Source organism: Ursus maritimus, unplaced genomic scaffold (assembly GCF_017311325.1).
Source record: "Ursus maritimus isolate PB19 unplaced genomic scaffold, ASM1731132v1 scaffold_24, whole genome shotgun sequence".
NCBI lineage: Eukaryota > Metazoa > Chordata > Mammalia > Carnivora > Ursidae > Ursus > Ursus maritimus.
Window position 1 is genome coordinate 12590716 of NW_024424897.1, and position 15437 is coordinate 12606152.

The 15437-nt window shown below is 40.4% G+C and overlaps 1 protein-coding gene across 7 annotated transcripts in view; it reads right to left on the reverse strand.

Moving 5' to 3' along the window:
• Window positions 1-10297, reverse strand: part of CEP112 (centrosomal protein 112) — a 413330-nt gene extending 403033 nt beyond the window's left edge. For 2 of the 7 annotated variants that reach the window (XM_008693652.2, XM_040640365.1), the window contains exon 1: window positions 1215-1352. Coding sequence is in view for 4 of the 7 variants with exons in the window: in XM_040640361.1 (XP_040496295.1) it covers window positions 1215-1405; window positions 4611-4716 (297 nt within the window). In the remaining 3 variants the exon portion in view is untranslated. Of the gene's footprint in view, window positions 1-1214; window positions 1406-4610; window positions 4725-9819; window positions 10097-10172 lie in introns of those variants that run through there. The other 5 variants (XM_040640361.1, XM_040640362.1, XM_040640360.1 and 2 more) reach the window with 5 other exon arrangements.
• Between the last annotated feature and the right edge of the window lie 5140 nt (window positions 10298-15437).

A 15437-nucleotide genomic window follows, 5' to 3' on the forward strand; every position in this document is an offset into this window, starting at 1 on the left:
ACCAAAAATCCAAGACAGGTCCCTGGGCCTTCTCATTGTTATTATTTGTGAAATCAAGCCTTTCCTAGGATTCTGTGAAATGAGTATGAATGGGAAACACATGACGCAACACACCCATACCTCAACATCTGAATGTGTTTCAGACAATGTTCTACCTTTAGTCTTTAAGAATGGCAGAAGCCCACTGTTTTTCAAGTGAGCAGAACTTCCTGACACATTTCTGAAGAAAACTCTGCATTAACTGGAAGCTTCGGCAACAATTCTCAGAATCCCACCCAAAGAATCCTCAAGAGGGGTGTTCTCTAGGGAAAGGTGACACATGACCCTCGATCCCAAGTCAGACACGCACGGCAGTTTTATGAGATAGTCACTGCAATGTTCAATCGAATATCAAGTCAGGTGACTACTGCCCCCAAGACCACTGATCTGAAGCAAAATATACGGTCTACTTTAACATACAATTACAAACAGCATTACAACTTTTGGCATCTCTGCCTTGGACAAAAAAATTATCGTGTCGTATGCAGTGTGCCTTTTCGCTGCATTTTGGTTTAAGTTAACCGAAGTTATGTTTTTTAAATACATAAATATCCTAATAGCAACTACCAATACCAAGTACTCCAGTCAGATTTCTCAAGTATTTAAAGACCACACAAACCAAGGCATATTTCATGGTTATAAGGATCAAGAAAGCGACAATTCACCAATCAAACATAATTATAACTACCTTTGTAAGAGCTGGTTTTGATAGTGAAATTAAATGAAGTATAAACTCCAACTTACTACCATCATTTTATGAGAGTAGAAAGGAACTTTAGAAGTCACTCAATCCAACCTCTCATGAATTTTTAAATAATGTATGTGAAAGAGTTTAATAAACTAGAATTCACTGATATACATAAATTATGGTTATGGTTATCCAGGGAAAGCTAGTGGGAAATTAAGGTTCAATATAAAAAAAAATTACTTTCGGTTTTTCAGAAATACAGTAGAATACTGTGGGATGGCTAAATCAATACACATAATCCCCGTAAGGCCAATATCTGATTTCTATTTGAAGTGGAAAAAAGTGAATTAGGAAGAAAAACAAACAGTTTTAACTCATATATTATCCAGGACTTATAACTTAATAATATAACCATTCCCCACTGGGATGATGAGTTGACATTTTTAAAGAAATGAAGCTAAGACACCTTTTGGTCAATGACACCTACCATGTACGAAGGTAAGGTCTTCAGGGTCCCTGGTTCAGGTCGGTGTGCAAAGGGGCCTTCGAGCACTCCTCGCTTCAGCATGTGCAATAACAGTTTCGCATACAGGTTCCTATTCTTCCTGCCCATTGTTCCTGCACCTGTTCCTGAAGGCTCACACAGTTTTCTGATCCAAAGGGCACACCTCTGCCGTTCTAGAAATACATAAGAACCATTAGAAACTTGATTTTTCAGAAAATAAAACAGTAAACACCTATAAAACATCTGCTTTGGTCTAGAGCAGAGGCTGGCAAATGTTGTCTGTAAAGTGCCAGGCGGTCATCATTTTAGGCTTTGCCAGCACAACTACTCGACTCTGCCACCATAACATGAAAGCAGTCACATATCACATGTAATCAAATGGGCATCAGTATTTTCTAATAAAACTTTAGAGAAAAGGCAGCAAGCTGGATTTGGCCCTGGGAGGCTATGGTTCGACAACCCGAGAGGTTTAGCTTTTTCAGTTAGTGATCAGGCAAGACAAACGCAAAGAAATATTTTCTCAAAAATAAAATCTCTGGATCACTATTGAATAATTTCTGAGATAAAATTTTGCTATTAAAACATCTCTAAGATAATTTTAGCTGTGTTAAATCTTTCTATAATTCTAATTACACAAACCAAAGGAGAGCTGAAATGCAATCTTATTTAAGCACTTTAAACTTAACCCAAAATTAGATTTCAAATGTTTTATTTACTAAGCTGATAAATTTCAGATTTGTAGTTGATTAATTTAGGGTTTTCTTTTAACCTCTCTAAAAATAATTGAGGGTTACTAACATGTAATTTAGCAAAATAATTATCCCTTTAAAAACTACTTTAAAAATACAGCACAGTTTAATCCACATATAATGACCTATTGACTACCTTATCTGACCATGACACAGAATTGTTTTTAGGTCTCATGAAAACTATTTGACATTAATCTTTTATCAGTCTAACTCAATTTGAGGATTATATAGCTAACATAAATCATAAGTCTGCTTTAATCTCTTAGTTTCTAAAGGTCATATTCATTTATTGTTTTACCTACAAAAATTGCTAGGGCTGGATTTACCACTTTGCTCATACCAGATTTATCACTACAGGTATGAGGGCTAACCTTTAAAGAACTTTTGTATTTTTAGCTTTGAAAATTATATAATCACAAAGCAAATTTCATGATATATCAGGTGTACTTTGAGGGGAAAAAAAGTGAAACTGATCAACTTAAGAAAACACTTTTTCAAACTATGTATTTTCTATATGCCTTGCAGCAAACTGAAATCTATATAATATCCTAATGGCCAGAATTTAGTACAATTTAGTTCATGAAAAGAATTCACTACTCTACTTAAAATACTGGGGAGGGGCACCTGGGTGGCACAGCGGTTAAGCATCTGCCTTCGGCTCAGGGCGTGATCCTGGCGTTATGGGATCGAGCCCCACATCAGGCTCCTCCGCTATGAGCCTGCTTCTTCCTCTCCCACTCCCCCTGCTTGTGTTCCCTCTTTCGCTGGCTGTCTCTATCTCTGTTGAATAAATAAATATAATCTTAAAAAAATAAAAAATAAAATAAAATAAAATAAAATACAATACTGGGGAGAGCCATTATCAGAAGTAGCATTTAGCTGTAAGAAGATATAAATTATTATCATTGCTCAGGCTCTCGATTGGGATTTGAGTTCTGGAACATTCATTATTAATTAATTAATTAAAAGGGCAGGATATACCAATACTGACGAATCATGAACCAAAGATTAAAATTAATCCAAAAATATGTACCTAACATCCATTTTTAAAAGAAAATGAAATATGAGGATAGTTTTATTTCAAATACATTTATAATGGGAGACTTTAATGCAAATTTGTCCTACTCAGCAGATCTAAGACCACAAAAAAAAGGTAGTGACTATCAGAACACAGTACAGATATCATGAAATAGAAATACAATTAATCAAATAATATACAAACAATACAAATAATCACGAATGAGCCACAGGACATGAAATATGCATCTTGAAGACTAGCAGAGGGAGAAAGAGGAAGTTACAGTCTGACGAGGCAAGAGAAGAGTAGAGAAAAAAGCATGGAAGGAAAACCATGCCAAGCCATCCTGATTGAGAACGGCTGCAGCCCCGGAACAATGAGTGACCACAGGATGCAGAACTCGTACACTACACTCCCTTTGTCCAGTGCAACTCCCTGGAACAAACGGAGTTCACTTAGACACCTCAGGGAAACAGGGAACTTGGACAAAACTTGGGTAAAAGCCAGAGTTTCTTGGCCCCACTCCCCACTACCAAATCAGAATTACCTTTACAGCCTACTGTGGCTTAGACAATCACCCTGGTTCCCCAAACTCTCTCCAATTTTCTCTGATGCCTTAAATTATCTGAAAAGTCTTTGACTTAATACAAAGACTCTCATCCCATTATTAGAGTAAACAGGCCAGGAATTACAGACAAGATAGCAACAAAAACTCATTCACAATTGATTTCATTCAGTCATCCAATAAGCATACAAGACCAATAGATATTTCTTCTGCTTGATAAATAAAACTGTCAGAGAACAGACAGATAGTAGGCTCCTGAAAGAGGAAGCACTTCAGGGCGGAAAAAGATGCAGGAAGAAACAGCTGTCGCTAACGTCAGAGATCCATGGGCTTTAAGCTCTGAGAGTGGTATCACAGTAAGATCTTTCCACAGTTTACTAGGATATTATCACTAAATTTCTATTTACCCCTGAATAGCTCAAAGCAAACAATTCTACATCAGCTTAAGATGAAACCGTGCTTAAAGAAATTTAGCTTTTGGGGGCACCTGGGTGGCTCAGTCAGTTGAGCATCGAACTCTTCATCTCAACTCAGGTAATGATCTCAGGGTGGTGAGATCCAGCTCCCGGTCAGGCTCTGCATTCAGCAGGGAGTCTGCTTGAAATTCTCTCTCTCCCTCTCCCCTTCCCCTCGCTCACATACACACACTCTCTAATAAATTTTTAACTAAAAAAAAAAAAAAGGAAGAAGAAAGAAAGAAAAAAGAAATTAAGCTTTCTTTTCATTGTGATAGTTCATTGGCTTGAAAAAATAAAGAAAAAAATTAATCTTAAGAATCTGGTTTGCAGGGCGCCTGGATGGCGCAGTCGTTAAGCATCTGCCTTCGGCTCAGGGCGTGATCCTGGCGTTCTGGGATCGAGCCCCACATCAGGCTCCTCCACTAGGAGCCTGCTTCTTCCTCTCCCACTCCCCCTGCTTGTGTTCCCTCTCTTGCTGGCTGTCTCTGTCACATAAATAAAATAAAAATCTTTAAAAAAAAAAAAAAAAAAGCCCATTCTCTAAAAAAAAAAAAAAAAAAAGAATCTGGTTTACAATCATAATCTTACCTGATCTATGGGGTAATTTTAGAACAAAAGGCTTCATATCTACCACAAAGTGATCAAATTCTGCATCCAGCTTCTCCCATTTTTCTTCTTCACTTCCTATTTCCATAGTTCAGTCTGTAAAAGATTTAAAATTAAAATATTAAGATCTGTCTGCTGAGAACTACACAACTCTAATGAAAGGGGCCAAGGAAAACTCATTAGTGTTAAACAGTGTTAAATATCCCCAAATTGATCTACAGATATATTGCAATTCTATTCAAAAATTCCAACAGTATTCTTTGTAGATATGCACAAGCCAGTTCTAAAATTTATATGGAAATGTAAAGGACCTAGAATAGCAAAAACAATTCTGAAAAAAAACAAAGTTGGAGAACTCAATTACCTGATCTTAAGCTGTGCTGTCAAGCTAAGTGATCAAGACAATGGCTATTGGTGAGAGGGTAAGGCACACAGACCCACGGGGCAGACTGGAGTTCAGAAACTGACCAATACAAGTATGGACAGCAGGCATTCGACAAACGTGCAATTCATGGAGAAATGACTGGTTTTACAACAAATACACTGTAACAACTGGGCATCCATATGCATCATAAATAAATAAACCTCAACCTACACCGTACACTGTATGCAAAAATTAACTCAAAAGAAATCAAAGACCTAAGGTGTGAAATGTAAAACTATAATACTCTTAGAAGAAAACATAGGAGAAAATCTTCATGACCTTGGATTAAACAAGGATTTCTTAGATATGGCCCCAAAAACACTCCCCATAAAGGAAAAATTATTATATTGACCTTCACCAAAATAAAAAACTTCTGCTCTGCAAAAGACTCCATTAAGGGATTGAAAAGATAAGCCACAGACGGGGAGAAAATATTTGTAAATCATATACCTCATAAAGGATTTATATGAAAAACATATAAAGAACTCTCAAAGCTCAACCATAAGAAAACAACCCACCAAAAATAAACAGAAAAAAAAAAAAAGAGTTCATTTGCCAAAGAAACTATGCAAATGACAACTAAACACATGAAAAGATGCTCAATGTCATTAATCATTAGGGAAATGCAAATTAGAATCACAATGAGATCTCACTATACCTATTAGGACAGCTAAAATAAAAAATACCAAATAAACAATACCAAATGCTGGGGAGAGCACAGAACAAGAATTCTCATGAACTGCTGGGAGGAATGCAAAACGGCAGAGCCACTCTGGAAAACAATTTAGCAGTTTCTTACATAGTCCAACATACCCTTACCATACATGACCCAGAAATCCCACTCTTAGGTATTTACTCAAGTGAAACCAAGTCTATAATCACAAAAACCTGAATATAAGCCTTGGAACAGCTTCTTTCTTGGGTAATCACCAAACACAGAAAACCACCCAAATGTCCCTCACCTGGGGAGTAAACAAACTACGGTGTATCCACACAATGAAGGAGTGCAATGAACTACTGACAGGGCGTGGATCAACTTCTACTAATGTATTACGCTGAGTGAGAGAAGGGCTCAAAGGGCTACATACTCTAGCTATCCATTCGTATGACATCCTAGAAAAGGCAAACGGTATGAGTATACTGAACAGATCAGGGGTTCACAGGGCTTAGCCGTTAGGGGAGAGTCTGACTACAAAGCAGGGGCACAAGGGAAGTAGCTGGGGTGTTGGAAATTGTTCTGTATACCATTTGTATAGGAGGTTATAAGACCCTATTCTATGCAAGTGTAAAAGGCCAATAAACTGTACACCAAAAAAGTGATTTTTAACTGTATGTAAATTCAAAATTTTTAATTCCCCTCAAAAAATATAAAATATTAGTCCTTGCATTTCTTCCAAATTAGCAAGAGAAACACTACCTATAAGGAGGTGAATCCCAAAAATCAGTAGGTTTTGACGAAATTCCTTAAGTCAAAAATCTGTACACTTCCCTCACCAAGACTGCACTCCTGCGACGCCCTCACGAAGGGTCTGCTGGAGAAAAATGGCGCTGCCCGCAGTCAGACAGCTTCCCACCTTACCTGAACCCTCAGGTGTCTTTTACTATTTCCCCCTCCACAAAGCTGCTTTTAAGCTTCTGCCAGACATCTCAAAGCCCCTCAAACTCCTCTTGCCTCCCCTCACTCTCAATTTTAAAAAATCCTACCTCCTGCTTCATGGGAAAAATAATAGGTGGTGACACCCCAAAATGTTCTTCCTTCCACCTCTCAACTTACCTCTAAGAGAACAGAATACCTCCTTACCTCCTTTGCTTCTGTGTCCTCTCCAACGCCAACACTTCCATCACCTATCAGTTACCTCCTCAAGGGTTCAAACTTCCCAGCCCCGCGGCCGCCATTCCCTCCATTGTTCCCATTCTCTAACCCCCCATCAAGCCAATATAGCAACAAATACTCAGCAGTGTCTCAAAATCTGCCAGTGTCTCTCTTCTCACTGCCATTGTCTCAGGGAAAGCCCTTCCCACCACTCCCCTGGCCTCCCCTGCTCCCCCCGCCCCCCCGTTTCCCTACTTCAGTCACTGGTACCAGAGTAAGCTCCCCAAGGGCAAAGCTAGGCCGATCACTATTTAAAAATCTCTCTTGACTACTTACTACGTCAAGATACCATCTAAAGCCAAAGTTAGGCCTATGAGTGCCTTTGCGTTTTGAGCCCAGCTCTCACCTCTCCCCACGTACGTACATGCTGCCTAATACATCCACCTGCCAAGGGCCACATCCCCGCCAGTGACCTCTGCGCCATTCGTGCAACACTCCAAGCCCTGACACGATGCCGCATCCTCTCCACAGGTGGTTCCCTCTGCCCGCAGCCAGGTAAATGCAGCTCAAATGGCACTTCTGAGAAAAGCCTGCCCCGCTCAGCCTAGACTCCTGTGTCCCATTCTCAGTGTGCACTGCTCATATCTGTGGAGCAGTGGTCACCATGTTATTATTTTTTGTACACATCTGTATATTATTTACATGCCTTCCACCACCTGTGAGATGATCCCAGAAGGCAGGGCCCATGACCCGTACATCTTAGTAGGTACCTGGCATGTTACGTGGCACGTTATTAGAAGCTAAAGAATCGACTGGCAAATAAATGCTAACAAAAGAGAATAATGTCCCACTTCGACGTGAGACTGATCATTTTTTAGAAGATTCTGTTCTGAGTACCAAACAGATCTTCTAGAATAGAAGTATATGGCCTTAATTCTATTTACCAAAACTGGTCATCCTAACCTTCTGCATCACAGAAGAAACACATTTTCAAATGTAAGACTTGGTTAAATCAAATTTTATTTAAATGCATTTTCTGATTGGTTAGTTGGCTTGGGGGTGTTTGGTTGGTTGTTTTGCATTCCTACAATAACTAACTGCATTCCTATATAATTACACCTGTTACACACTTGGTTACAGAGGGCTATGATAGCACTGCAGGATATTAGATCATGAAGCTAAAAACCAACTATTCAAATGGATGAAAAGACAAATGAAAACTCCCAAACTCAGAATTTTAAGCACAGCTCTAGCCTAGGAGCACTCCCAGGCTTAAAGAGTGCATCCTGCCCATGTGCTCAAACATTTGCCTGAGAGCACGGAGATAAAGCTAAAGCAAAAAGATTTCTAATAATTACTAATTCACAATAAATTCTTTGACACACACACAGGAGATGTTAACGTTTAATGTTAGGGAAAACTAAAACTCAACAGTTGAAAGACTCCCTCAAACTCATGAAATTAAACACAAAGCTCAGATTAAAATTCTGAAATCCCTAGCTCTTGGATCCATTATACCTGACTGCTTGACCATTTACATAAAAGTCAGCAATGTCTCCAACTAATAAAGACATATTTTGAAAAGTAGGAAGGCAACTGGAATTGCTGTAATGACACACAATAGTGGAGTACAGTTTTCTTTAAAACACAATAAAGGGTCAATGTGGTATAGGGTAAAAGCTAAAAATCCGCATCTCCTTATCCCTTATTTATTCTCCAACAAAATTAAGAAATGCAAAAAGGAAAAAATTAAGTTACCATTTCAAACCTTCAAGGAATTCTTGCTACATAAATTACACCTTATAAACAAATTATATCTACTTAGTTCCAGCTAATCAAAGTTTTATCACTACTTGAAGCTTTATCTTAGTACTTCTCACGTGCCTACAAATCACATAAATTATTTCAAAAGCAAACAAAGAACTTAACTGGGTCACTCTTGCTTATAGTTATAATCTATATTTGATCGCGTCTTTTATTTAACTCACTGGCGCTGTCTTTTTTTAAACCTTTTTATATGTGGACACCTAACAAATGGGCTAAGACCTTCTCAAGGTGCTTAGCCGCCATAGGAGTCAGCAAAGCAGAAGCAAGCCACAAATACTAAAAGACCTTGGGAGAAAAGCAGCCACGCTGCCAAAGAATCCACACCTCACATATATCATGCCCTCTGCCAAACGCAATAAACATATTCCTGGAAGTTGCAAAAATCAATTTTGTTCAAACCACATTTTTAAATGTATGGTGAGTCATTCCAGAAAATTTGAAATACCGCCCACGGTAAATCAGAAAGTTTTACAGATGCACGTGATGCTTGGACAGTTACCAGAGCACTGATTGGGCCTTGCCTGACGGTGCCAGGAGCATGCTATGTGTGCTTTACAGACGTTTCCCACTCATCACCCTGGGCGTTTCCCACTCATCACCCTGGGAGACAGGCACTATTTCGTGGCCATTTCCCAGAGGAGGAAGTCGAGGCTTGGCGGGGTTAAGTAACTGCCCTAGAGCCGGTCCCACGGAAAGTGGCAGCTGGGCCTAGACACTGGGTGCCCATCGTCGTGCACTCCAGGCTGCAGCCTGATTACGACGCAGAGGCTCCTGTCATCCCGTTCGCCTTTTCTACCTTATTTTTACTCATTGAATATAAAGGACAAATGATAAAAGAGCCCCACGAGGATCAGAATAAAAACTGTTCGTCTGTACGTGTGTAGTTCTCCTGAACACTGGAACTCGGGAACACTCGGTGGCTCCCGCACGCACGCCGTGGTGCTGGGCCAGGCCTTCCCAAGCGCTCCGGGCGTCGGGACTGTTGCCCACACGGGAGCCAGCACACCGGTCCTGCCCTAACTCCGGGGTCGCCCACCCTGCCCTGGGAGGAACTTCCCGTGTCTGAGCGGCCGGCGGGCGCCGAGAGGGCGGCCTGCGAGCCCGCGAGGCCGCGGCCACTTCCCTACCTTGTCCAGGACACAGATTTCTCCTCCCCAGCGGCCAACCTTGCGGTCCGATCTCGGGACCCCGTCCTGTGGACCAGCTCCATCCATCTAGCAAACTTTACCCAGAAGTTTCTGGATTTCACCCCCAAGCGGAATCGCGGGCCGACCGCGCCCAGACCCCTCACCCCCACCCCCCAGCCGGGCGCGCGCCCCACAGGCCTTGCGAACTGCCCCGGGGCCTGCGGGGCGACGCCCCGCCCCGAACGGGCCCGCACGGGAGGGGCGGCCGCCACCCCGCGCAAAATTCCACTCGAGAACCCGGGTGTAGGGGCGGGGCGGGGCAATTGGGAAAAACGAGAACCTGGCGCCCCTACATGCAAGCTTTCCGGTCGGCCGCGCCGCCGCCGCCGCCTCAGCCACAGAGAAACGGTTTCAAATCCTTGCGGGCCGCCGCGGTCGCCGCCGCCCTAGCAGCCCAGGGGCGGGGACTTCCGCGCACGCATTCCCCGCCCCCTTCCCACCCTTGCGGTCGCGGCCCGCGCGCGGCGCCGTTGCCATGGCGACGCTCCCGGCAATTCGGAGGCGGGACTTCCGTACTCTTTTCCTCGCCCTGGGGTCGCGGTGTGCGCTCCGCGCCGTTGCCATGGCGACGCTCCTGGGTGTCGCGCAGCCTCCAGGCTGGCTGGGTAGCCTGATGGTAAGTAGGCGGGTCCCAGGCGGAGGTTCCCAGGGTAACCCGACAGCTGTCTGCACACTGCTACCCTGGGTCATCCAGCGAGGAGAGTAGCTTGTGAACACTTTAGGGGTTGTGGAGAAGAGACAGGTAAAGGGTAAAGAAAATGGAATCGCTGCAGGGTGTTCACAAAGGTTGTGTCCGTTTGGACGGACGTCATTGAGTCTACAGAAGTGAGAATTTACTGCCTGGTATCTCACAACCCAGACGTGAATGAGGTCGGATTAAACGGGGAAAATGAGCATTAGCTTGTTTCTTTTTTTTTTCTTTCTTTCTTTCTTTTTTTTTTTTTTTTTTTTTTTTTTTTTTTTTTTTGCATTCAGAGCTATCCGAGGTCTAAAGAAACTGGACCCCAAATTCTGAAGATGCTGAAATAAAATAAAAGGTTTCGTGTTTACCAATTCTGTGTAGAATAGCAAGATCAAGTGGGAAAATGTAATTTTGCTACTCCCAGGAAGTCTCAGCCACCTCAACGGCAGTCTCCATGTCTGCGTTGCTATGTTGTGATATTCTTTGGTCTTCTATTACATTTCTGGAAAAGCTCTGAAGTATACTTATTTAAATACCAGGCAGAAACAAAATTTAAATTGTAAAAACACTCACTTAAGTGAAATTCAGTTTACCACTGTTTTTCATCTAATTTCACAACAGGATTCCTTCTGCAGTTTCTCTGCAATACCGGTGTGATGCCAAATCTAACATAAGCACAGCTTGAAGCATCTTTTCAGTTTTCCATAAAGAAAATAGAAGACTCATTCATTTGTAACTAGTTACTTTCAAGCTTCCAGAGGGAAGTTGTATGCTCTCCAAGGTGCTTTCTCAAACCCATCCACCAGAAATAAGGACCAACAGTTCTTCATTGTTTCCATGACAAATTATGAAGGCTAAAGGAAGGAAACTATGAAATACTTTTAGAAATCAGTTTTCTGAAGCGTATTTGAACATGTTTATAGCTAAAGAATGATCAGTAATCCACATCATTTGCACTGAGATTCAGGGATGCAAAACCCATGCAAGCAATTAATTGCAGGAATTTGACCACTCAGCGAAGTTCGAAATATATAACCACATTGCAGGGAGAACATGAAACGAATTGTTGACAATTGATGTCTAAATGAGAATGGGCAAAAAAATGGAAGATTAAAAAAGGGATGAAGGAGAAAAAAATAAAACAAAGTCAAGTTCTGAGAGGAAATAATTGCAGAGAAAAAATATGACTGAAAGTAAAAAGTAATAAGTAAAAAAAATTATGAAAATAAACTTCTTACATATTTTCCCTAATTAAGTGAAAGGAAGAAGATAAGAAAATCTCCCTTTTCACCTTTAAGAACTAGAAGACTGTCACTTCTTTCATTTAAAGAGTATATTGACCCTTGAACAACATGGGTTGCAACTGCATGGGTCCACTTATACACCAATTTTTTTTCTGTAAATATAGTAGTGTAGTCCTGTAAATGTTTTTTAAACATTTTAACATTTTAAACAATTTAAACATTAAATCTTCCTTATGATTTTCTTATCTCTAGCTTACTTTATTGTAAGAATACAGTAAATGATACATGTATCATACAAAATATGTGTTAATCGGTTGTTTATGTTATCAGTGGTGTTAATCAGTTCTGGTCAACAGTTGGTTATTAGTAGTAAAGTTTCAGGAGAGTCAAAAAATTATACATGGATTTTCAACTGGTCAGGCGTTCGGCCACCCTAATCCCCACAAGTCTCAACTGTACATACATATATATTTATGCAAACAAAAATATTGTTATGATATGCATGGAGGTTATTATTGTTATGTTATAAATATGAAGCTGGGATACCAGTTGGAGACTGAGATGTGTTCACCTTAGGATTCAAGCCTATACATCTTATTGAGAGGTCTGGTGGAAAATGTAAAGACCAAGGAACCCCTAGGAAGTAATTCATCCTAAGAGATGGTGAGCAGGTCTGGTTCAGTGATGATACAAACATTGAAGGGGAAGGCAGTTCTCCATAAAGCACAGTGCTGGCCTTGGAATGGCTCCAGCTCTCCTCCTCTTGTTGTAACAGAGTGATTCCTAATCTTTAGAGGGAATGGAACATCCTTCAAAAATCTTAAAAAGTTATAACCCTCCTCCCTTACTCCTCCACCATGAAATGCCCATATGCCCCAAAATGTGCATACAAATCAAAGGATTTCCAAAATTTCTGAAGCCCATCCATAGAGCCCAGGTTAAGAACTCCTGCGTGTGGATTTTATACCCATTTAAACATTGAGAACGAAGCCATAACCAGCATTTGTGAACCTAATTTCTGAAGGTAGCACACTCAGTCCAGACAACATTGCCCCTAGACTTTGGCTCCAGCAACCTCAGGGCAGGCCTCAGTAAATGTAGCAGCAGCAGGGATGCCTTCATCAAGCAACACAAGAAGTGAGAGTAACAGCATCCTCACAGCTACACACACTTAGAGAAAAAGAAATGATATGCAGCGTATGGTAGTTTAGTGACATACGAGTACACATGGGACCCACCCTGGAGGCCTCCATTAATCCTTGGGAAGAAATGGCTGGAATCAGAGTCCATTCAGGGAACTCGAGTGTAAAGTCAGATAAACACTCTTTTGTGACTACTGCAGTAGAGCCCCAAGCTTATGTGGCCTGAAAAATACAGGTTCATGTAAGCCTTTTACGGCCAAACACCTATGGCAACCAATTAATAAGACTTCTATGTCTGGTTACCTTATAAAGCATAATGATTTTTCAGCTCAAAATATATTTATTGAATGCCACTAGGTGTCATTGAACATCTAGTATGTGGCCTCAGGAAATGTTTCCTCTACCAGGAATGCTCTAACACCTTGCTCTTCACTTCAGCTTAAATGTCACTTACTCAGAGAGGCCTTCATTGCTTCTCAATCCACCCCTTATTCTCTTTCAAAGCCCCCTGTTCCTTTTCTCCATTGCATTTATCAAAATTTGTAACCAATTATTAACTAATATTAACAATCTTTTTCAAATGTTTATAGGATCCATAAGGACAGGAACTATATATGCTGTGCTTACCATTGTAGACCCAGCACCTTACAAAGTACCTGCTACTTAGAGACAATCCATAAATGTTTATTGAATCAAAGAATGAAGGCAGATGGGTCTTTTGTGCTTCTCTTCGCACCTGTGGTAGAACATGGCCACCCGTAACTTCCTAGTTTACAAAGCTTCCGTTCAGGAGGCCCGGAAGACTAACTTTTCTGAATCCAAATTTCTTTCTGGCAGAGTGCACTCAATTGGTCTAAAATTTGAATCAAGTGAGAACGCTTAATCAGATCAGGTGTGCTCAGGAGATGGGGCACCCCACCGTATCAACATGACTGTACTAGCTTACCTTTGTGCTAAAGGACAGGGATTGGGATTCCTTTCTTAGAGAAGGGGACTAGGGAGTTACCACAAATGGTTCCAACTTCAACAAAGCTTCAGGAGTTGTGAGAACAAAGATGAGTTTCCACCCGCCAAACGTTGAAAAAATAGTAGGAGGTAATAAGACAAACACCAAATACCACATTTGGAGTCAGATTATGTCACCTGGCTTAAAAGGTATATAAATAATATGTGATGGAAATAGAGGGAAGATAAAGCAAACACTATATAGTGATTATAAAGTCAGGATATGAAAATACATACTCAACCTTGTTTTAGCTTTGATTTTAAAAAGGTATTGAAATTGAAATATTATTCCCATTGAAAATATTGTTTCAGAAAATATATATTATTTCCTATCAGCTACAAGTGACTTAAATGAAAGAAGTTTGTTTCAAAAACAAGTAACATTTTACCTCAATTTTTAAAAATCCAGTGGTAACACAGTTGATAATAGAGTACGAACATGATAGTAAAAACATGACTGTAAAATATAAATTGTTTTTCCTTCCTGTGTGGAAAGTTGACAATGCTATACTTCTCATGTTGAAAGCTATCTGTTTCTTTTCAAAATATAAACTTAAAATTGAGAGATTCGTCTAGATAATCCTGAACCATGTGAATTCAATTATTCCCTACGTAAGACATGGGGAAATATGACCTCTTGCTAATTAGAAAGATAATAATTATTCACACATAGCTTGAAGTAGGCTGCATTTTGTTGTATTAAATCTGATGACCTCTGTATTTTTTTTAAAGATTTTATTTATTTATTTGACAGAGATAGAGACAGCCAGCGAGAGAGGGAACACAAGCAAGGGGAGTGGGAGAGGAAGAAGCAGGCTCATAGTGGAGGAGCCTGACGTGGGGCTCGATCCCGTAACGCTGGGATCACACCCTGAGCAGAAGGCAGACGCTTAACTGCTGTGCCACCCAGGCGCCCCTGATAACCTCTGTATTTTAAACTCCTCTATAAAATCATAGCACAGATATGGAAGTTACCTCCATTTTGCTTACCCCACTGTCATTTGAGTTTCCTGTTCTATAAAGTCAAATGTAAACCTGATTACAGTAACTTACATCTTTAATTTTAAGATAGATGCATATAAAACTTACATATTTCCTAAAGGCATTCTTCTGATAACCTTAATTGCCCTAAAGACTCATACCAAAAGTAGAAGTCTACACCAATAAATACTGAAAGTGAGTTACAAAATGTGATTATTCCATTTTACATACTTGCCAGACACACAAAGAAAGGAAAACCTGTAAGAATACGCATCAAATGAGGACAGTGATTCTCTAGGCGAAGCAATTAAAGATATTTCAAGTTCTGTCAATTTTACTTACGAGATATCCTCAGATCTCTCCAAAAATAGCACTATTCTGGAAAAACTGACTCAAATTGACACAAAATTTTGCCATTTATTTTTCTCCTCTAAAACTTTTTTGAGTCAGGGCTTCAACAACTTCAATGTGAATTTATCCAGTAATTTGAAGGACTGTGAATAA